We start from the raw sequence: 23,781 nt of genomic DNA, 5'->3' as shown, positions 1-23,781 counted from the left end.
TATTCCAATTATATATGTATATGTCTCTATTATTGCTGTTTTGTTACTAATTATGTAAATCAATTGTATCTGATTTTATGCCCTTTATGGGCCCTTGTAATTTGGGAAATAAAAATATTCTATTCTATTCTATTCTATTCTAAAGTTATAATGAATTTCGCTTGTATTGAGACTGTGGTGTTCGGTATATTTTTTTAATCAGATCATGGACAAAAGTATAATTTTAAAGATCTAATCAGTATGATTCAACTGATTGAACAATAGTTTACAAACACTGACTTAATGGTAACATATGGCATATCTATACCCATCAACATAAATTTGTGATTCAAATGGGGAATGTGGCGGAGAGACAACAACCCGATACTTTTGAACTTCTTTCTTTAACATTTTAATTTATGAATTCTTGCCTCAGTGCAAGATTAAATGCCAAAAACCAATACATACAAAGTCTTCTTCTAAAGAACTTTAATATCATCAGTTTAAATGATATACTGGCTTAATAGTTCAATTTCTATTAAAACGGTTAATTCTATTCTTTATAAAAACAAATAATTACTAAAACCTGTTATACAATTTATTTTTTTTAAATATTTTTGCACAAAAAATGTTATATTAAATCAATTTGAAACATAAAACATAATTTGTATAGAATTAAATTTATTATAGATCAAAAACAAAACTACGCAATTACAGGGGAGGTTACTCAGTTCTCAACAAAGTAACTTGCTACAGTGATAATTTTTAATTCAAAGGCTTCAGGCGGATTTCATTGTTCACCTTACCTTATTCGTATTTTTCATGGTTTTCCACGGTTTTAAATGAAACTTAGAATTATACTAAGTTATACGAAACTGTCTATTCGAAATAACATAAAAAATGTGGTGCTCACTGGTAAATAACCCACTCCGCGCGTTATCCAGTGTGCACTAAAAAAATTATGGTATTTCTTCATAGACAGAAAAAATGTTACAGTCATTCCTTAAAAAGAAAACTGAAATGTGGTATGATTGCAATAATTCACAAAGTTTTTTCACTGACCCCCCTCTTGATTTTTGATTTGTGAAAATTTTATGACCAATATGGCCGCATATCCATATGTTATCAGAGTTTAATTTTTCTAATGGGTCCTGTTTTACGCGACCGTATTTTTGTTCTGTAATTGACTTGGACAGTAATATTTTGAAATATTGAAAAAAGCGATGTGTATTTTTAGTATGTACCAAAAAGGCACTGATGAATTATAGTTTTATAAACACTACAGTCAGCATGAATTCTGCATTTTCATCTGCCCACTAAAGGCATGGATTAATATTGGGTTTCAGGTGCGGATCCAGAAGGGGGACAGGGGTTGGAACCCCCTTTTTTGGAGGATCAAAGCATTTGAATGGGGACATGTAGTTGGAGACCTCCCCTTTTGTCTTGGGTTAGGACCCCCTCCTTTTAAAATGGCTGAACCCCGGCGCCCCTGGATTTATGGTTTTGATTGTGTTTGTTTCTGTTCTTAAATGAATATATAACAGTGAATTGGTTCATATCATAATAGCTTTTAACTAAATAGTTGTCCATTAAAATGTGTGATGACAGGGTCGTGCATTTGTGCCAACTGTGGAGAGAGGAAAGAGCACAATCCAAAATGAATTCAGTTTGCATTTTAACTAATTAAATAATTGGCTTAGCCATTCAATAATGACAGTATAGTTGTCCTTCAAACTAACCGGGTTACTATTGTCTGACTTAGATCGGAATTTGAAAGCTTCAGATAAAAAACTTGTAATGATATTGCTATATCATCTGGTCAATGTTTACGTTTGTAGAGACTCCGCCTATCTTATCTTGATTGACATTATATTACTTTCTAAATATCCTTTTAATCCAATTATAAGATGATCATATTTTAAATGTTACAGAGAATATACCAAATTGCGAAGATATAAGAAAAGACATTTTAAGCAACAAGTTTTAGATCAGCTTGATCAGTTAAGGGATCAGGATCCCAAGAAATATTGGAAACTCATAAATTCACTGAAAGAACGTAAAAATGATAACACTCTAGATTCAGCCAAGCCAGAGGATTGGCATGAAAATTTTTCAGAGCTCAATAAGCCATCAAATTTACATAGTAATAGAATACATGAAATAAAGTCTGAGGTAGAAAAATTAGAGAAAGTAAAACAATTTTGTAAATTAGATTTTAGAATCTCAAATACAGAAATTTCAAACTCTGTGAGAAAACTTAAAAATGGAAAAGCATCAGGTTTAGATGGTATTCCTGCAGAAATGTTAAAGGCAGGTTCATCAGTTTTAGTGCCATTGTTACAAAAACTATATAATATTGTATTTTCAACAGGATTTTATCCTCTACAATGGTCATCAGCATATATAACCCCGGTTTTTAAGTCTGGTGATCCATGCAAACCAGAAAATTATAGAGGTATTGCTATTAACACCTGCATAGGTAAATTATTTAATTGTGTTTTAAATAATAGACTAGACCACTTTCTTGAAGAACATGATATCATAAGTAAATGCCAAATTGGATTTACAAAAAAATCAAGAACATCCGATCATATATTTGTTCTTAAGACTTTAATTGACAAGTGTATTAATAGCAAAAATGGTAAACTTTTTGCATGTTTTGTTGATCTCAGAAAAACATTCGACTCTGTTATTCATACAGGTATTCAACTTAAACTACTTCAACACAACATAGCAGGTCAGTTTTATGCTATAGTTAAAGATATGTATAATAAAAGTAAGCTATGTGTCAAAATTGACAATCAATCAACTCCTTTATTTAGATCATTTATTGGAGTGAGACAAGGGGATGTTTTAAGCCCCAATTTATTCAAACTTTTTATTAATGATCTCCCTGATGTCTTCTCTTCTTGTGCTAACCCTGTTAATGTTAATAACCAAAGGGTTGATTGTTTAATGTATGCTGATGACGTTGTTATTCTCTCAGATTCACCAGAGGGATTGCAAGAAAGGTTAACCATGCTTAACAATTACTGTTCTAAATGGTGTTTAAATATAAATGAGAACAAGACAAAAGTTATGATTTTTAATAAAACAGGGAGACATTTTAATCTCCCTTTTTACCTAGGTGAAAAAGCTATTGGTTGTACATATAATTATAAATATTTGGGAATCACTTTTATACCCAGTGGAAAATTTTTTCAATGTAAAGATGAACTGTACAAAAAGTCTATGAAAGCATGTTTTAAATTACAACAATGTATGTCATCGTCAAACCCTAGTGTTTCAACTTTACTTCATTTATATGACCACACTGTAAACCAATTTTAACCTATGGATGTGAAGTCTGGGGTATGTTTTCTTTAAACTCAGCTGCATGTTAGAAAAATGATCAATATATATTAGAAAAGGTGTTTTCGAATGATACATCTGAAAAATCACATATCAAATTTATGAAATATGTTCTAGGTGTAAATAAGAAATCCAGTAATCTTGCTGTGACTTCTGAACTAGGGAGATACCCAATGTATTTTTATATTATATTAGCAATGTTGAAATATTATCATCGACTTAATAATACTAAGAACATTTTATTATATGATGCATATGTATGTAGTAAAGAACTTCACAATAATAAAGTGAATACATGGTTTTCAAGTATAGACTGTATTTTAAAAAAGCTAGGCATACAAACATGTAATTTAAAAACCAGTATCTACTCTTTCCCAAAATTTATCAAAGATAAGCTATATAAAAACTATCTCCATTTCTGGAAGGAAAATAGAAATAAAGTTTTACAATCAGATCAAGGTAAACTTACTACCTATTTTTCCTTTAAAACTCTATTTTGTTTTGAAAAATATTTGGATCTTAAAGATTTTAGATTAAGACAATCAATCTGTAAAATTAGAATAAGCGCTCATCCATTAAGGATTGAGACTGATAGATACGCCAAACTTTATGTGAATAGGACACTCAGAAAATGTTTATACTGTACTTTAAATAAAGTTGAAGATGAGATACACTTTGTAACTGAATGTCCACTATATATTGATAACAGAAATGATTTTTTTACTGAAATATCTCTAAATTGTAATAATTTTCAATCGTTAGACAATTTTTCAAAGTTTTTATGGCTATTTACACAAGAAAATTTAAATGTGTATAAATGTTTAGGAAAGTATTTATCTAAAAATCTAGAGATAAGGAGAAGTTCAAAAATAATGAATACAAATTAGCCACAAATATACATATTTTGAGTGGTATATGATCTTAAATGGTATATTTTAAAGATCTAAAATGTATTGTCTGGTTCTGTCCTGGCCTTTTATAGCATTTTTTTAATAGTACTAAACAATGTTGTTTTCTTATATTATATGTCTCTAATTTATGTCTAATCATATGTACTTGTATGTAATGTCATGAAAGCTCTTTATAGGGCCCTTTAATTGGAAATAAAATATTCTTATTCTTATTCTTATAACAGTTACACGTGCTTAAAGTTCATTGACTTTATCTGTACATAACACACTGGGGTTTATAACATGTGCAGTTCTATATCATGTCGTCTTATAATAAACATGTATTAATTATATGGATTAACTCAATTGTCCTCTGCCGATGGTAACATAACAAAACTGTTAGTTTAAATTATCCATTGAATTTCACTTACTAGTACTATTATTTAATCTTTATTAAAGCACAAATAACCATTTCAAATAGTGCCCTCTTTGGTTTGCTAATACAAAAAATCCTCTTTTCTTATACACCAACTATTCTAAATCATCACTCACTGGCGACTTGGGAACATAAAACATATTTTGGGGTTTTTTTTCGACTGGCAGTCAAACCTTTGCCGCATATAATCAGATATACCCCTCACCCCCCCCCCCCCCCCCCCCCCCCCACTGAAATGACAAATGTAAAGCAATTCAAACGTGAAGACTAACGGCCTAATTTATGTATAAAATAAAGAACGAAAACCGAACAAATATGAAACACAGCAACAAATGACAATCACTCAATCACAGGCTCCTGACTTGGGAGATGGCACATACATATCAGTAGAACGTAGCGGGTTAAACATGTTTCACGGGCGCCCGCCGCCATACTATAGACAGTAGTGCTACAGCACAACACAAGCACACACTATACAAAACTATTAACAAATATTCAACACACAGACAACCTCAAAACTACAGGCTCCTGAGCTTTTTCTATTACTTATGTCTAAAGCTAAAATTTTGAAAGCATTTTTTTCGTTCATTTTTCTGTTCTTTTCTGATACACAGCCGGATAGCCGGACTCTTCTTTACGCAATTAATTGTTTTACATGCTCAATTTATAAACATTCATAGATTGTCGTGAAATATTCCAGATCAAGAAAAAAATATCAAAAGAAAATTTTAGATTTTATTTTAAATAACGATGAATTGATTCACTTTTTGTGGGCAGAAATCCTAGGTGTTTCAGAATTTTTTTATATTACACCTCTTAGAAATTATTTTTTTCGTGTTCATTAAAAGGCACCATTTAAACTTATTTAAAAGCAATATTGGTTTGGACGTTTTCTCTAAAACCAATGACTGGCCATTAGGCTAGCTTCCAGTTTAACACGATGAATAAGTTGACAACTTGACATATTACAAGATTTAACCAAAACAAACAAACCATTTAGATTCAAAAGTATGTTGCTATCAATGATTTTTACTGAAAGGAATCATTACGGTATCTCATTTTCGATAGCTTTCGGGGGCTTCGTCCCTTCCGAACCCTCTACCAACAGGTGCTTTAACATAGAGCGGTTGGCACCCCTCATATCATTCGCCAAGGTTCGGGCGTACACGTAAAAATGACCCAGCTACGCCACTGCATACCAATGCATTATGGGAACAGGAATAATCAAAATGGCACCGTATATATAAGGGCCACACTAAGTGTTTTACACATTTCAACTAGTTTTCTTGTCTTTATATAAAACTTATTTAAGAATGAACTTAGTGCGGTACTGTTTCAACCGTTAGGAGATTCTTTTTATATTTGGTTCTACTATCTTTTTATATTTTGTTCTACTATCTTTTATTTATATAAGGATTTTCTTATTCCAGGCATATGATACCTTGACCTATAATTGTTTACTTATATAAATTGTTATTTGGATGGAGAATTGTCTCATTGACACTCATACCACATGCATCTTCCTATACCTATATAGATAACTTAAGCCATATTTGGCATTTTTTTTTTGGAATTTTGGGTCCTCAATGCTTTTCAATTTTGTACACGGTTTTTTGGCTTTACATTTTTTGAGCGCCACTCATCAGTCTCACATATAAGATAAGATAAGATAAGATATTTTATTTCCTAATCATAGGGCTCATAACAAGCATGTAATCACATAAAGTAAAAATAAAAAGCCTTTCTCTCCTCCAACTCGTTACACTCAAGGTTCGCCCGAACCTTGTTACCCATTCGTTTGATGTGTTTGGACTTTTGATTTTGCCTTTTGATTTTTGATTTTCCTTTTTGAATTTTCCTCGGAGTTCGGTATTTTTGTGTTTTTACTTTTCACACATCCAACTATAGGATGAATGATTTAACAGTACAATATAATTGATAACTTTAACATTTTATTTGCTAATTCTTGCAGATAGCAAGAAAAGTTTCCCAAAACTTAATACATGTATGAACGTGGGAATGTTTTGGTAATGTATATATTTAATAAATCAATTTCAAATAAAATGTTCAATTCTGTTTATTCTAAGAGCAAACAATCCGTCAAAACTTTGACATAGGTTAAATTAATATTTATTTGCATTAATAATGTTATAACAAATCATTCTTTAGCATTAAGTAGAATTCGTATGAATAAAAAAATAATTATTGACAAAAAATAAAAATTACGCCTTTAAAGGGGAGAACACTCTGTCTCAACATAGTAGTTTAGTTTAAACATATTTATTTACAGTAGAGTGGGAAAAAAGCAACATAAACACGTCGCGACATGACACGGGTTATGTTCTTCTCATATATTTTATGATGGTATATAATGTTGAATCAATAACGGGAGGGAGTGTGTCTGTATATGATGAAGACATAACTTACTTTTATATCAGTTTAATTGAGGTCTGGAGTCCGAGCTAGCATGAGTCTGTTGTTTAGTTATTTAAGTATTATTGTCATTTGGTTTATTTTCTTTTGTTACCTCTTCTGACATCGGACTCGGACGTCTCTTAAGGTTTATGTACCCTTGAGAGGGAGGACAGGGGTAAGGGAGACAGGGAGAAAGGGGTAGGAGAAAGGAGAAAGGGGTGGGAGAAAGGAGAAAGGGGGTAGGAGAAAGGAGAGGAAGGCTGGGAGAAAGGAGAAAAAGTTGGAGAAAGGAGAAAAAATAAAATATCTCTCCTTTTAAAAAATTATCTAATATTTCAAGAAAAAATCATCTCAAAAGGAGATGTTTTATTCTAATGGGAGAAAGGAGAACGGGGGTAGGAGACAGGAGAAGAGGGGTGGGAGAAGGGAGAAGGGTATCCCCCTGTCCTCCCCCTCACCCTTCTGTAGCCATTTTTGTACGAACTTTTCAAATCTCAATTGTATCAAAACTACAGATACATGTATAATGAATAATAGAGATAGGCCATTTAGTACATATTCCAAGGGGAAACTGTAAAAGCATTATTTTTTACTGTTTCATTGCATTTGATAGAAAAAGAAGACTTTGTGGCAAACAAATCAAGATTTTTATAGAAAATCCACAGCCTTTAATACAGAGATTTTTGTTATAAAATCTGAAACATAAATTACTCACTCGATTTTCTATGATGTGCTAGTGTTTATTTTTTACAAAAAGTTTTAAGGAACCTGTAAATTCCAAAACACCTCGTGCTGAGTCACTAAAGTCGAGCGCACCCTAAAAGGTGTATTTGATTTTTGCCATATTTATATCTGTTTTAACCAATAACTACATTTATAAACTTGTTTTAAGGAAATCAATGCTAGCACTGTATGCAATAATCCTATATCTACCAGTCATCAAATTGCCAAATATGAGAGTACAAGGATAAAGGCTGTGGATTTTCTATAAAAATCTTGATTTATTTGCCACAAAGTCCTCTTTTTCTATTAAATGAAATGGAATAGTAAAAAATAATGGTTTGCATCAAGTTTCCCCTTGGAATATGTACTAAATGGCCTATTTCTATTATTAATTATATCTGTAGTTTTGATATAATTAAAGTTTGAAAAGTTCGTACAAAAATGGCTACAGAAGGGTACATAAACCTTAAACTGAGTTATACTGTCGTGCGCTTGTTTTTCTTTATTGGCTAGAGGTAAAGGGGGAGGGTTGAGAAGATAAAATTAAAAATAAAGGCAACAGTAGTATACCGCTGTTTGAAATTCATAAAACGATTGAGAGAAAAAAAACCAAATCCGGGTTAAAACCAAAACTGAGGGAAACACTTCAAATATAAAAGGAAAACTACGACACAACAGAAACACAACATTACTTGAAATGTAACACACACAGAAACGAACTATGATATACAAATTAATGGCCATTTTCACGACTTGGTACAGGACATTTAAAGAAAAAAAGGTGTGTTGAACCTGGTTTTGTGGCATGCCAAACCTCCCACTTTTATGGCAATGTTAAATATAACATTAAAATGACAACATTACATGACAGGACTATAATACAAATAAATGGAAAAACATATAAGAAAGAGAAACACGAAAAATAGCACAAATGGTACCAGGTCTAAAATTTAATACGTCCACACAAGACTAACCAGTGACGAAAGTTCGAAAGCCAAAACAAGTACAAAGCCGAAGAACACCGAGGACCAAAAGTTCCAAAATGTAGTGCTCAATACGGCCAGGAGGGTAAAAACATGTTTAACCCTGCCACATTTTTGCGCCTGTCCCAAGTCAGGAGCTTCTAACCTTTGTTAGTCTTGTATGCATTTTTAATTGTAGTATATATATATATGGTGTATATTTTGGAGTTTTATACTGTATGACGTTCATTATCACTGACCTAGTATACATGTTTGTTTAGGTGCCAGTTAAACTACACCTCCGGGTGCGGGCGTTTCTAGCTGGATTGAAGACCCATTGGTGGCCTTCGGCTGTTGCCCTTACTATGGTCGGTTTGTTGTCTTTTTGACACATTCCCTATTTCCATTCTCAGTAATAACTTATATAAATCCCTTTCCACTTTGCGGCTGCGAGTGTTCCCTTGTAGCGGCATTCGCCGGTTCTTTTTCGAAAGAGTACCCAGCCGTGACATCAGTGTGCAATGCAATAGGTGTCTCGGTGATCGTGGCAGGGTTAGCTTGCTTATTTTTGGTTGTGGTTGATCACAATCCATCCAAGCCGTATAGCTACTATTATTTTTTGACAATGAATTGTAAGGCTGACTAGTGTCAACGTATAATTGTTCCGCCTAACAGAAGTTCCACTGGAAATTTTGTTATAAACAATGTCATAATAACTTTTCCTGTTGGAACAAATCCTCATTTACTTCTGACTAATATATATCCATTGAAAAATCTTTTTGAAGATCTTCGGGTTTATAACTTTCTTACGTGACCTTCGTCGCTACCTCCTTCCCGATTTTGTAGTTCACACAAAGGATATTGCTACTATAAGCTCGAGAAAAACAATCACGTTTTAAAGGTTACTTGTTTATTTTGATTTTTATTTTAATGATTGGATAGTAAACAAGGCAAATAGTAACAAACTCCTGTAGTCCATAAATTGAATTTGGTCCAACAAATAATTTAGATGGTTTAAATGGAATGGCATGCAGTGGCGGATCCAGGAATTTTCATAAGTGGGGGCCCGCTGACTGACCTAAGAGGGGACCCGCTCCAGTCACGCTTCAGTGAATCCCTATATAAGCAACCAAATTTTTTACCAAAAAGGGGGGCCCGGGCCCCCTGGGCCTCCCCTTAATCCGCCTCTGGCATGGATTGTCCCCTTCCTTTGCAATTGATTCTTCTCCTTCATATCATTACGATTTGAGCTATTTTTTCCTCTCTATCATACAAAGTGAGCTTCTATAGTGAAAAGGAGTTCATACAGCATCCTCGTGAATGTTACTCGCCTCATTATAGTATAGTATAAGACAATTATCATCTGTAGCTCTAATGATAGGACAGAAGTTAAACAACTGTTAATGAATTATGATAAAAACAAGAATGACTTGTGTCCCCAGTACACGGATGCCCCACTCGCATTATCATTTTCTATGTTCAGTGGACCGTGAAATTGGGATAAAAACTCTTATTTGGCATTAAAATTAGAAAGATCATATCATAGGGAACATGTATATTAAGTTCAAGTTGATTGGACTTCAACTTCATTAAGTACTACCTGTACCAAAAACTTTAACCTGATGCGGGACGAACTGTACAGCGGAACCACGGACGAACGAACAGACATGCAGACGGACGAACGGACGTACAGACCAGAAAACATAATGCATCTCTACTATCGTATGTGGGGCATAATTACTTAATAATTTTTTTTTTTTTTCAAATTTGAAGTTAAAAAATTGTACATAGAGACAACTTGGCAGGCATATAAGCGGACCAAAGACAGATCCAACATCATGAATGAAATTATACAGAAATGGTTATGGGGAAGAAAAAAATCATACGAATGTTTTGACGAAAAGGCAGCCACAGAGGTTTTACTTTAGCCAAGTCTTGAATTTATACTTATGTCAGTGCATACGAATTGTTTGTCGTGTAGCAAGGCTACAGAGACATGTAAAGTCTTGTATATATGTCTCTGCCGGTAGCCTCTAAATCACAGTTGCTGGTCTAAGATTTTGTTCATATATTATATTCAGTATACTAGTATATGACTTTTGTTTTCAGAGCCAAGTGGCTTTGATTAGCTGATTCATTTCAATCAAAAATGAGACTGAAGATGGGGAACGTGTCAAACAGAGTAAACCCGACCAAACCGTGAGTAGACAGCCCAAGGTCATCAATCATCGGTTTTTATTTTAACTCGACAGCGAGAAAATTCCGCACCAGGAGTTGGGATACAGTTGGCTTCTGTACTTTTAACCTATGGATAACTGATAAACAAACAGACACCAATGCCAATACGCACAGCAAAACTCAGTTTATAAGAAGACTGAGTCCGATGTTAGAATACGTAACAAAAGAAACTTAACAAAATGACAATGAAACTTTAATTACCAAAGGACTACCAGTCAGCTGCAGACCTCAATTAAACTGATTGAAAAATTACGTCTTCTCCATTAATAAAGTCTGCATGTTATATTTTATTAAAATTTTATGACATTTAAGATTTTTTTGGTTCGTACATAACCAACTATATCCGTGCACTAAATGGTCAGCACTGCATTGGTAATAATGATATAAGCTTATTATACCACAAAGCTATTTTGCATTAATACTATAAAGAAATGATCTGCTTCAATAATTGGATCAATTAAAAATATATTGACACTGAATTAAATATTCATAATAGAGTCTATGTTTAACAAGTCTCAGGGTTTATGATACCATAGAGCTAAAGAATTCCATTGATTGATAAATATATGATAGATCAATAGATTTGTTTATGATATCATAAAACACGTAACGGTTATGTGTGACAATGTGGTTCCGTAGACGAAATATCTTTCGTACAGCCTTTTGATTGACTTTTTATAATTAAACAATTGTCATATTGATTAATCCGAGGAGTAAAAAAAGGTGTATAACATCGTGTACTTCAAGTAGCCGACAATTATATTCAATGAACGTTTTTATTGGAAACCTGTCGTAAAACACTACCGGAGGCATTTTCCCGTATTTTAGTGTCTTCTTGTCTCTGTGCGTATCGAACACACCGAAGGTACGCGGGATCATCACACCGTTGTTTAGGTAGCACGTTACTTTCACTTTTGAAATGGAACTGAAGAAATTTAGAGGGAAAGATGAAGCAACACTAAAAGACATGGTAAGAACATTTCACAAAATATATTGTTTGAGACTACGTTAATGTGAGCCAAAATTTGTTCCTGTGAAAAAAGTTCCAGTGGACCTAATTTCACAGGTAATTTGTTCTGGGAGAACTTTTTACACAGACAATTTCTATATAATTTGTTCCATCTATATGAAATAAGTTCCACACTTTACCTGGTGAGATAAGTTCTAGGTTGGTAAAATTTGTTCCTGACCTAGTGAAATAAGTTCCATGTTTGTGAGATTTGTTCCTTACCTGGTGAAATAAGTTCTGGATTTGTGAGATTTGTTCCTCACCTGGTGAAATAAGTTCCTTGTCTATGAAATATGTTCCACTGGTTTAACAAGTTATCTTATATACTGAGCACTTGTCATCAGTCAGTTTAAAGTCATTAATAAAAAAATGTATTTAGTCTGTATTATATTGATAATTTAATAAATAAAAAGTGTAAACATCCAATTTGGATCATGTGGAATTACAGCAAAAGTTAAATAACATACTCAATTAGTAATACTAAAAATGACAATTATGAACCAGGAAAGAGTAGAATAAAAAATAATAATAAAAGTCATTCCCCAAAAAAAGGTATCATAGTTAAAGATGAACATTTGTACTTTTTAAAAAAGGACAAAGTGACTGATCAATTATTTTAAAAGACAAAGAAACAAAAGACACACTCTTTAAAAACTGCAATGACCCTAGCTAAGCACATGTATGATAAGAACACCCATGACAGAGATCATGACAGATCAACAGGAAACAAGGAGGTCGAATATCACATAAAGGATAAAACATAGATACAAATTATGATACATTATCATCGCTTTTATTTCTTATCTCCATCCTACAGTCATGCATTCAATTGCAAATGCATGCAAACACAGAACTTATTTTCTGTGAAATAGGTCACAGTTGAGCAGAACATTTTCATTGATTTCTATAAAATACCTTTGTTCAAAACTAATATCTCAGGAACTTATTTCACCTTTTCTTTTAAATTTTAGTATTGGAACAAAACTCATGGAGCTGTAATTTTTGTCCCGGAACTTATTTCACACTTGTTTAAAAAATTAGTTCCGGAACAAATTTTATAGTGCTGGAACATATTTTCTGTGACATAAGTTCCGGTGGAACATATTTTATATGAAATTTGTTCCGGCGGAACAAATGTCACGCCGGAACAAATATTTTGTTACATTAACACGTGTTATATATCTATCTACTAATACGTGTTAAAGCAGTCTCAGATCTTACAATTTTCAAAAGAATTAGAAAATTAAAGGCGGCTACATTCTCCAAACAAATAGAGCCGCCTTTAATCAAAACAAAATAGATGCTGTCTGTATGCTATGCAAATGTAGTGAAGAGACACTTGCTCATTTTCTGCTAGGCTGTGCCCGGCTTGAATATATACGTAGAGATATTGTTGAAAAGATCACCAACACTTGTAGCTTGCTGTTTGCCAAACATAGTCTATCCGTAGAAATAGATCTTCTTACTGTCGTAGTGAATCCTTATGCCTATTGTATCACCTCAGCACATTTAGAGCTTACTAATGACATTAACATTCATTTAGAACCATTGTGTAGGCATCTTATATATAAATTGCACCATAAGCGATATGAATTACTGAACATTATACCTAAGAAGAAGAGTCGAAAAGGTGGCATTAAACATTAATCATTTCAATAGTGTTGTCAGATCACCTCTAAGCAATATATATCTAAAATTTAATTTTAAAATATAAATTTTAGATTTTAAATCATACATATGTGTTTTATGTGTGGATAAAGAACTTTTATCAGTGTAAATAATTCTTATGGATCTACTGTAAATATTGGTGGAGGATATTCTGTATAACATTTATCATACACCGTACTCCGGGTACCAGGAGGTGTGCCTTAATTGGCAGAAGATATTCAGATAGATAGATAGATAGATAGATACCAAGGGACATTCAAAATTTGTAAGTCAAAAAAGGGATTACCAAAACCAGAGACATATATACACATATGTATATATATGTCTCTGCCAAAACCTGATGATGAGACTAGTCCACATTATTTTGACCTCTTGAAGTGTGTTTTAAATACTTTGCTGTGATGCCTACCTGCATGGTAAACTATTCTGTCAAGAACAAAAATTGTGTTATTTTTCAATTGGAAAAATATTCCTGAAAATTTCTTTCATTTGAAATTATAAAAGAAGTAACTTTTATTCAAAGAGTTTTTAGAAACAAGGGATTGTGTCCTCCAATAGTCCCAGGTCCTACACACTTAATATATTCATATCATATGTTGGATGTGCTGCCCATATACAGTGAAACTCGACTAAACGCAATCCTGTATTAACCTAAAACCTGTATAAATCGAACATATTCGTCAACACTGTCATATTAAATAATGTGCATTGTAAACGTGATAAATTCGAACATCTGCCAAAACCGAACAAAATCGTAAGCCCTGAAGAGGTTCGGTTTAAACAGGAATGTATAACGTTCTGGGATACCTTTTTACATTGGATCAGACCCTGTCAGAGTGTATTCCGGTATATTGTTGCCACAGACATTTCTACCTATGTGACTCGTTTTTTGACTGATAACCAAATGCAACAGGAACTATGAGTTTATAAAGAATTTTCAAGTTACCTTGACAAGTATATAAATCTTCTGGAAGCAATATTTATTCAGCCCCACCACAATAATGACAATGAAAGTTTTATTAACTGAAATATTTTGTCAAGATATACATATTATCAAGTAGGCTCTTTATTTATGATTTTATATATGGCACACAATAAGATAATTCCAATAAATTTTATGAAAAGAAAATTAAAATTTACAACAAGAAACTCAATGATAAAAAACAGTCTTTTAAATGTGTTGATTTGTTTCGAGTCCTTTTTTTTCTGAATGGATTCTGATGTAAAAAATGTGGAGGTAGGCTTATGTTGTTCTTTTTAGAAACCATTTAGGATATTTCAGCATACACCTGTTATTTTATTTGAAGAGCTTATTTAGTACATTTGTATTAGAAAAAGACAGAGAACAGACTTTCTTCTTGCAAAATGATTGGTAAATCACAATGCTTTTTGAAAAGATTGAAATTTATGACAGTACAATGTACAACTATTTATAGTTTGAGACTAGATTTGATATTTAATTATGCATGATTATAGAAAAATACAGACCTTAAAAAATTAGGGCTTTATTATTTGAAAATTAATAGATGCCAAGTAAGAACACTGAAAATTGGTAGAAAATAAAATTTTGAATCCCATATCCCAAAAACGTTGATTTCAATGAATTTGAGGGAGTAGTAGTTAGTAAATTTTTGAATTAAAAAATGTAAAAAGGATGTGCTAGTCACATTTTCAACATCAGCAGGTTTTTGCGGTTTTAGATTATATGAATGTTAGGTATTATCAAGTATCACAGGCCTCTACATTATCATTTTTTCTCACTTGTCCCTTCGGACAAGTTGCAAGAAAATCAACTTGTCCGAACTCATAACTCACTTGTCCAAATTTATAATTGAAAATTCTCCATATTGATTATACATGTTATATGCAATAATAACACTTGCCCTTTGGTTGTACCTAATAAAGATCAATAAAGGGAGCATTTTGTTATGTTATATGAATACTACATCAAAATTCATTTTATTATTTCAGACTGAAGGCTTATTTGCAAGACTGAGCTCTCTAACACATTGTCACTATCATGTGTCGTTCATTAAATTATATCTCTTCCCATACCACTAGGTTCTCCTATTAGTGGACCTATATTCATTCTGAAGTGGTGGTATGGTTTAAATATACCTGGCACCTTGTTTGCAAATAAACCTTTTTAATTTATTGATGGTGCAAAACAAGATTTTACAATTTGTCTTGATTTTTACATACATTGATATATGATCATGAAGTACATAAAACATTTTAGTAAAAAATCTGCCTTTTTAGATTTTATCTAATTTTTCCATCTTAGCTTATTATTTTAACATATAGATCTTATTAAATAATACCTTTTTTAATTTAATGTTATGCCTAAAAGCAAAATCAAATAATACAGACTTTAATTTAAAATTTTAAAGTTAAGGAAAACTCCATATCATGCATATGGAGGTGCTCCTAATTCAAGAGGCTTATACTATTAAAGAAGAAACATTTACATTTGGTTTCCTTTCCCTTACTTATTTTCCCCTGGTCAATGGCTGCCAGCATGTTCAAATACGTTTAATCAGAGACATAATATACAAGTTTATATGTCTCTGGTTCAATCAATGAATATTTATTTCATTTTGTATGATCAATAAAACAATCATTCATATGTTTAGTAATGTATAAGTCTTGAATTTGATCTATTGACATCTGACATCGATTTTTTCACTTGTCCCATCGGACAAGTAGTATGATGAATCTACTTGCCCGACACCTATTTCCACTTGTCCCGGACAATCGGACAAACGGTAATGTCGAGCCCTGTTATCATATATTTGCTTTCTTGGGAGCAAATTTTGAAAATTAATATCCAATATCTTATATAGAGTTGTTTGTTATCTTGCAGCTGTATTTTGAAAATAAGATTAAAACTAGATATGTAAAGCAGGTGCCCTAAACAGCATGATGATAAGTCTTATGTTTGATGGGCATTGGCTTAGAATAAGACTGAGAATACTAGCTTTGCAAATATAGATCTTGAAAATTAGGCTTAATAAGTTGATTGAAATCGATATATGCCAAATGAAAGGCAATTAAAGAAAAATGATGCCCATTAAAAAAATTCTTTGGTTTTGTAAATATTGAAATTAATGAAAAAAAATATATTCTAAAATCGAGAGCCTGTCACATTTCCATGTTTAACCCAGCATGCAGTATGGGTGCATTTGACTCCTACTAAATGTTATGGTTCTCTTCAAGCCTTTTGGCGTGTCACCACCCCCAATAACATTTGACTGCAAGAATTAATTAAGTGCTGAAAATTGCTTCAAACATGTTATTAGTCAATTATGCTTAAACAAACAAAGAAATAAAGACATTTCATGACTTTTGTATTTTAAAATTCTACAGAAAAGAAATACAATCATTTAGAAGTTTATAAATGTAAATTTTTGCAAATAGACCAGAATAATGCCTTAAAAGATATTAAACTCTTGTGTAAATGTATGTTTATCCCTGTTTTGCATTTAGAATTAATAAATATTTGATTGCAATAGTGTTTTTTTTCATCAGACTGAGACTATAATTTCCCAGTTGACACACAATTCATCAATTTTAATTTCAACATTTTATAATTCTCAGTTTCATTAACCAACAATTTATGAATATTAACCATCAAAGAAAATATTTATTTTATGACATGTTTAAAATTTTGCCATTAACCATTAATAAAATTGTAGTAAAAAAATGAATACTGGTAATATTTCTTTGATTTGATGGGTGAATCGTATTGTATAGTTGATTAAATTCATATTTGTACAGTTAGATACATGTATGTAAAAGGGGTTAGCCTCTGAACTTTTAAGTAAATATCTAGGTTGCTTTTAGCCTCTAAGCCATGTACCACAACAAAGAAATGCTTTCCCAGGGGTCTATATTGATGGGACTGAATTCTTAATACACCTAGACCCATGTTCACATAATATTATGCTATTTAAACATCGTTACATAAGACAAATTTTACATAGTATGTATTAAAGGTAAGATATGTTGATGTTATCGACAAACTAGCATATTTAATAAGCTAGATAGCAAACATTCCAAGTTGTAACAGTCATTTACATGTATTTATATAAGTACTGTTTGAGAAACAAAGTGGTCACGATGACTTTTCAATACTAATTAACTTGGCTTTAAGCAAAGTTGCTTCACTAATCAAAGATTTGTATAGCAAACAGTCCTTTTCAAACCTGATTCATGTAGAATAAAAAGATGGATTTGACATTCTTTAAATATTTTAGTTCAGAAAGTACCAAAAATTATTGACTAAGAATGTTGTTAGAAATATATATATTTTTTTAAAAGGTGTATTTTAACAACTAAGGATTATTTTCTTTAAGTTTATATTTAAATTAGTTCAAAATATTTTTTCTTTTTAGGGGGAGTGAATAGCATGCATGAAAGTTTAAATTCATTCACCAGTTTTCCTGAATTTGCCATTTTTGACCGTATGGCGTATACAGCCCTTTTCAAAATAACAGAACATTGTCCATATTTGTGGATTATGGTATCGTCTCTGCTTTCATCAATTATCGCTGAACTAATACATATTTTTGTAACAGGGCCAGCTGAAGCCTGCCGCTGGGTGCGTGATTTTCTTGCTGTGTTGAAGAACAATCGGTGGCCTTTTGTCTGTTTTCTGCTCTTTAGTCTGGTTGTTGTCTCTTTGACACATTCCCAATTTCCATTCTCAATTTTATTACACCCCTGTGATTATCTAATATACTTTAGGATCTTGTTCTATACCCAGGTAATATTTTGCACCCTTGTGCTTATCTAATATATACTTAGGATGTTGTTCAATACCCAGGTAATATTTTGATGTCATTCACCTGAAGAGTACAAGCTTAAGTATCAGAAAACCTTGTTATTATAGAGATGATCAAAGCAATCAAAATGAAATCATTCCGTATTGTAAGGCAAGAGGACGATTACATACCTAGCATCAAATTTTCAATATTTTATAGGTTAAATATTTAAATGGTTTAAAATTTCATTTTTATTTGGCATAATTACAACTTTTCATTCTAGTAAAAAAGGATATGAAAGTCGATGAATTGTAATAGTAGAAGTTACGAAATCTCGAACTTCAAAGTTGAGGGTGGTTTGTCGTCATTAACGGTCTTAGTATATACTTATAAGTATAAAACACTTAACTCCTATAATCTCATTTGAATATCACAGTCTACTGTGAATTGTTAGTTAGATAGCATCATGATGTATGGGTTAATTTTTACAATGGTCTGCCGATTTGCCCAGTTTCAGTTGAGCGAGTCGGTTGTTAAATTTTGAGTTTACATGCTTCATTTGACGCGTATATACATACTATGATATTAGATAAATTACCATTTAAAAACAACAAAAGGACGGAAAGTGTTAAAGACACAAGCTTTAACTTGATGTTTACCTGTATAATTACCTATGTTTTGTTTGTCTTGACAAGTCGCTTTTTGTTTTACGATATAAGTATTATTACGTGTTAATTAGTGTTGAATTAACTTCAAAGGATATACATTCGAAACTTCAAAATAGATGGAATAACTGCATCTTAAGGAAGAATTTTACCTGCTGTTTATTTGTCAGGTAGTGTATTTTAATATTTCTTGACATTGTTATTTTTGTTTTTTTTTACACTTAAACAATTAAACAAAATTGAAATTTCAAAATAAATGTGGAATGACTGCATCTTAAGGACAAAACCTACGGCTTTTTTGTCAGGTAGTATGTTTTAATAATTTTTGACATTGTTATATTATTATTTACGATAAAACAAATGACCATAGGCAAGTGTATATTATTAATTTATATGTATCGTAGTAAAATTTGATAACAAGTGTAAGATCTAATGTTCTTCTGTCATCATCTTTGTCTGGGGGGGGATTGTGGTAATATTTTTCTTAATCAAGCATCTTTTTGATTGGTGTGATATTATGACTAAGCTGGGTTCGTGTACCTGATCATAGGTGTCCAAGATATAGATAAGTCCAATACACTATATACTAAGTTTAAGATGGACTATTATAGTACTGTAGATAAAGTGGATAACATTTTGTACTATAGTCTTACTAAGGACTAAAATGTGTTACAGCAAAATCTGGATTTTAAATTGAATTTACATACTTTATGATATTCAAATGGATGAAGAGGTATTGTCTTATTTTTATTTTGTACTTTGATATGCAGTAATTGTATTTCAATTATATTTGATATCTTATTGCTTTGATTGTGGCTAAAATTGATATACTACTGTGAATTCATTTATTTTTGTTGGGTACCAATTTTCATTGATTGAAGAAGAACTGCATTTTTGTGGTTATTTGTTTATTTCATGAAATTGCTTTAGTGCATACAAGACTTTAGAAAATTTGTATTTCATTGAACATTTAAATGTGTGGTAAACCATCCACTGAAGGATAATTTTTCACAATACTGACTTTAGGTCCATCATAAATTTAGTTCATACTAAAAAATTAAATGTCGGCTGAATTTTGAGTTTGGAAGAATTAAAACTAAAATCAAAACATAAATTGATTGATTGAGTTAAATGTGATCTATGTGTCAGCTTCAGTTTTTCTAGTTATAAATTTCTTTTATAGATTTATTAAAAACTAATGAATCAATTTCTTTTTTAATCCTCATAATTAATTTCTAAAAAATTTGAACCCATATATTTTTTTTTATCTTAGTTAATGTTTGTGCACATGACATTGTGGGAAGGACATTTTTGTTGCTCAAAATTAGCATAATCTGTTTCATTTTTAGCTCACCTGGCCCGAAGGGCCAAGGTGAGCTTTTCTCATCACTTGGCGTCCGTCGTCCGTCGTCCGTCGTCGTCCGTCGTCGTTAACTTTTACAAAAATCTTCTCCTCTGAAACTACTGGGCCAAATCAAACTAAACTTGGCCACAATCATCATTGGGGTATCTAGTTTAAAAAATGTGTGGCGTGACCCGGTCAACCAACCAAGATGGCCGCCACGGCTAAAAATAGAACATAGGGGTAAAATGCAGTTTTTGGCTTATAACTCAAAAACCAAAGCATTTAGAGCAAATCTGACATGGGGTAAAAATGTTTATCAGGTCAAGATCTATCTGCCCTGCAATTTTCAGATGAATCGGTCAATCGGTTGTTGGGTTGCTGCCCCTGAATTGGTAATTTTTAAAGAAATTTTGCTGTTTTTGGTTATTATCTTGAATATTATTATAGTTAGAGATAAACTGTAAACAGCAATAATGTTCAGCAAAGTAAGATCTACAAATAAGTCAACACGACCAAAATGGTCAGTTGACCCGTTTAGGAGTTATTGCCCTTTATAGTCAATTTTTAACCATTTTTCGTTAATTAAAGTAATCTTTTACAAAAATCTTCTCCTCTGAAACTACCTGGCCAAATTAATCCACTTGGCCAAATTAATCCAAACTTAGCCACAATCATCTTTGGGGTATCTAGTTTAAAAAATGTGTGGCGTGACCTGGTCAACCAACCAAGATGGCCGCCACGGCTAAAAATAGAACAAAGGGGTAAAATGCAGTTTTTGGCTTATAACTCAAAAACCAAAGCATTTTGAGGAAATCTGACATGGGATAAAAATGTTTATCAGGTCAAGATCTATCTGCCCTAAAATTTTCAGATGAATCGGTCAATCGGTTGTTGGGTTGCTGCCCCTGAATTGGTAATTTTGAGGAAATTTTGCTGTTTTTGGTTATTATCTTGAATATTATTATAGATAGAGATAAACTGTAAACAGCAATAATGTTCAGCAAAGTAAGATCTACAAATAAGTCAACATGACCAAAATGGTCAGTTGACCTGTTTAGGAGTTATTGCCCTTTATAGTCAATTTTTAACAATTTTTCGTAAATTAAAGTAATCTTTTACAAAAATCTTCTCCTCTGAAACTACTTGGCCAAATTAATCCAAACTTGGCCACAATCATCTTTGGGGTATCTAGTTTAAAAAATGTGTGGCGTGACCTGGTCAACTAACCAAGATGGCCGCCACCGCTAAAAATAGAACATAGGGGTAAAATGCAGTTTTTGGCTTATAACTCAAAAACCAAAGCATTTTGAGGAAATCTGACATGAGATAAAAATGTTTATCAGGTCAAGATCTATCTGCCCTGAAATTTTCAGATGAATCGGTCAATCGGTTGTTGGGTTGCTGCCCCTGAATTGGTAATTTTGAGGAAATTTTGCTGTTTTTGGTTATTATCTTGAATATTATTATAGATAGAGATAAATTGTAAACAGCAATAATGTTCAGCAAAGTAAGATCTACAAATAAGTCAACATGACCAAAATGGTCAGTTGACCCCTTTAGGAGTTATTGCCCTTTATAGTCAATCTTTAACCATTTTTCATAAATCTAAGTAATCTTTTACAAAATCTCCACTGAAACTACTAGGCCACAATCATCTTTGGGGTATCTAGTTTGAAAAATGTGTCCGATGACCTGGCCATTCAACCAAGATGGCCGCCACGGCTAAAAATAGAACATAGGGGTAAAATGCAGGTTTTTGCTTATAACTATGAAACCAAAGCATCTAGAGCAAATCTGACAAGAAGTTAAATTGTTAATCAAGTCAATATCTATCTGCCCTGAATTTTTCAGATGAATTGGACAACTGGTTGTTGGGTTGCTGCTCTCCAATTGGTAATTTTTAAAGAAATTTTGCCGTTTTTGGTTATCTTGAATACTATTATAGATAGCGATAAACTGTAAACAGCAATAATGTTCAGCAAAGTAAGATCTACAAATAAGTCAACATGACCTAAATGGTCAATTGACCCCTTAAAGAGTTATTGCCCTTTATAGTCAATTTTTAACAATTTTCATTAATTTGGTAAATTTATGTAAATTTTTACCAAATATAGTTCTCTGTTACTAATGGGCAAAGTTCATGATAGATATATTTGTAAGAAGCAAAATCGTTCAGTAAAGTAAGAACTTCAAACACATCACCATCACCAAAATACAATTTTGTCATGAATCCATTTGTGTCCTTTGTTTAATATGCACATAGACCAAGGTGAGCGACACAGGCTCTTTAGAGCCTCTAGTTTTCAAAAGAGTATTATTTCTGTTGTCATCGGCATTTATTTAGTCACAGTTTGTCTTGCCCCACTTCAGCATTGTTGAAAACTGAACATTCCAAATTTAAAATTTAACACTTTTTCTGTGTGTTCTTAAAAGTTAACTTTATTTAGGACACATTTCTAGACCTTCCATTCAAACTGATTTTTTTTTACCTATACAAAATGTGATAAAATAATGGCCTGAGTAATAGTATATACCTTTGCTTCAAATACTGCAGATGGTGTATATAAATTTGATTTATTGCTTATTACACCAACATTTAAATTCTTTCTCTTTGTCTTGTTGGACATATTTTAAAAGCAGCTGTCATTTAGTATAATCACTATTGTCATGTGAACTTTTTGGAAACCATATTTTGTGTTGTTGTATAGTTGGCATTTACACTCAATTCATATTTGCAATCCTCTATTTCAATTTTTTTTATGTTAAGAGTTTGAAAACGCATTTTCAAAATTTTTATTCACAAAAAGTGAAAAAAAATAATTCATCTAATCTTGATGATGGACCTTAATTAGTACTAATGGTGTACCAGTACTTATTGTGATGCGTTTACTTTTCTACGTTGGCTAGAGGTATAGGGGAGGGTTAAGATCTCATAAACATGTTTAACCCCACCGCATTTTTGAGCCTGTCCCAAGTCAGGAACCTCTAGCCTTTGTTAGTCTTGTATTATTTTTAATTTTAGTTTCTTGTGTTCAATTTTGGAGTTTAGTATGGCATTCACTGAACTAGTATATATATTTGTTTAGGGGCCAGCTGAAGGACGCCTCCGGGTGCGGGAATTTCTCGTTACATTGAAGACCTGTTGATGACCTTCCGCTGTTGTTTTTTCTATGGTAGGGTTGTTGTCTCTTTGGCACAATTTCCCCATTTCCATTCTCAATTTTATTTGCATTTTTGGGAAATTTTTCTTCATGACATATATGTATTTTAAATGTAAAGAGATGTCTTGGATGATAGCCATTAAGACAGCTTTCCACAATAAATCAAATGACTTTGA

General features: G+C 32.2%; 1 protein-coding gene across 11 annotated transcripts in view; it reads left to right on the top strand.

The window, feature by feature from the left end:
- Nucleotides 1-11,826: 11,826 nt before the first annotated feature.
- The window catches only part of LOC134728137 (muscle M-line assembly protein unc-89-like), a 158,454-nt gene continuing 146,499 nt past the window's right edge, over nt 11,827-23,781 (top strand). For 7 of the 11 annotated variants that reach the window (XM_063592587.1, XM_063592588.1, XM_063592581.1 and 4 more), the window contains exon 1: nt 11,827-11,964. In XM_063592587.1, coding sequence (XP_063448657.1) covers nt 11,914-11,964 — 51 coding nt within the window. In that variant the 5' untranslated portion in view covers nt 11,827-11,913. Of the gene's footprint in view, nt 11,965-19,121; nt 19,270-19,805; nt 19,833-23,781 lie in introns of those variants that run through there. The other 4 variants (XM_063592583.1, XM_063592584.1, XM_063592590.1 and 1 more) reach the window with 3 other exon arrangements.

This window comes from Mytilus trossulus, chromosome 8 (genome assembly GCF_036588685.1).
Source record: "Mytilus trossulus isolate FHL-02 chromosome 8, PNRI_Mtr1.1.1.hap1, whole genome shotgun sequence".
NCBI lineage: Eukaryota > Metazoa > Mollusca > Bivalvia > Mytilida > Mytilidae > Mytilus > Mytilus trossulus.
Note: the sequence above shows the minus strand (reverse complement) of the source record. Positions and strands in the feature narration are given on the sequence as shown.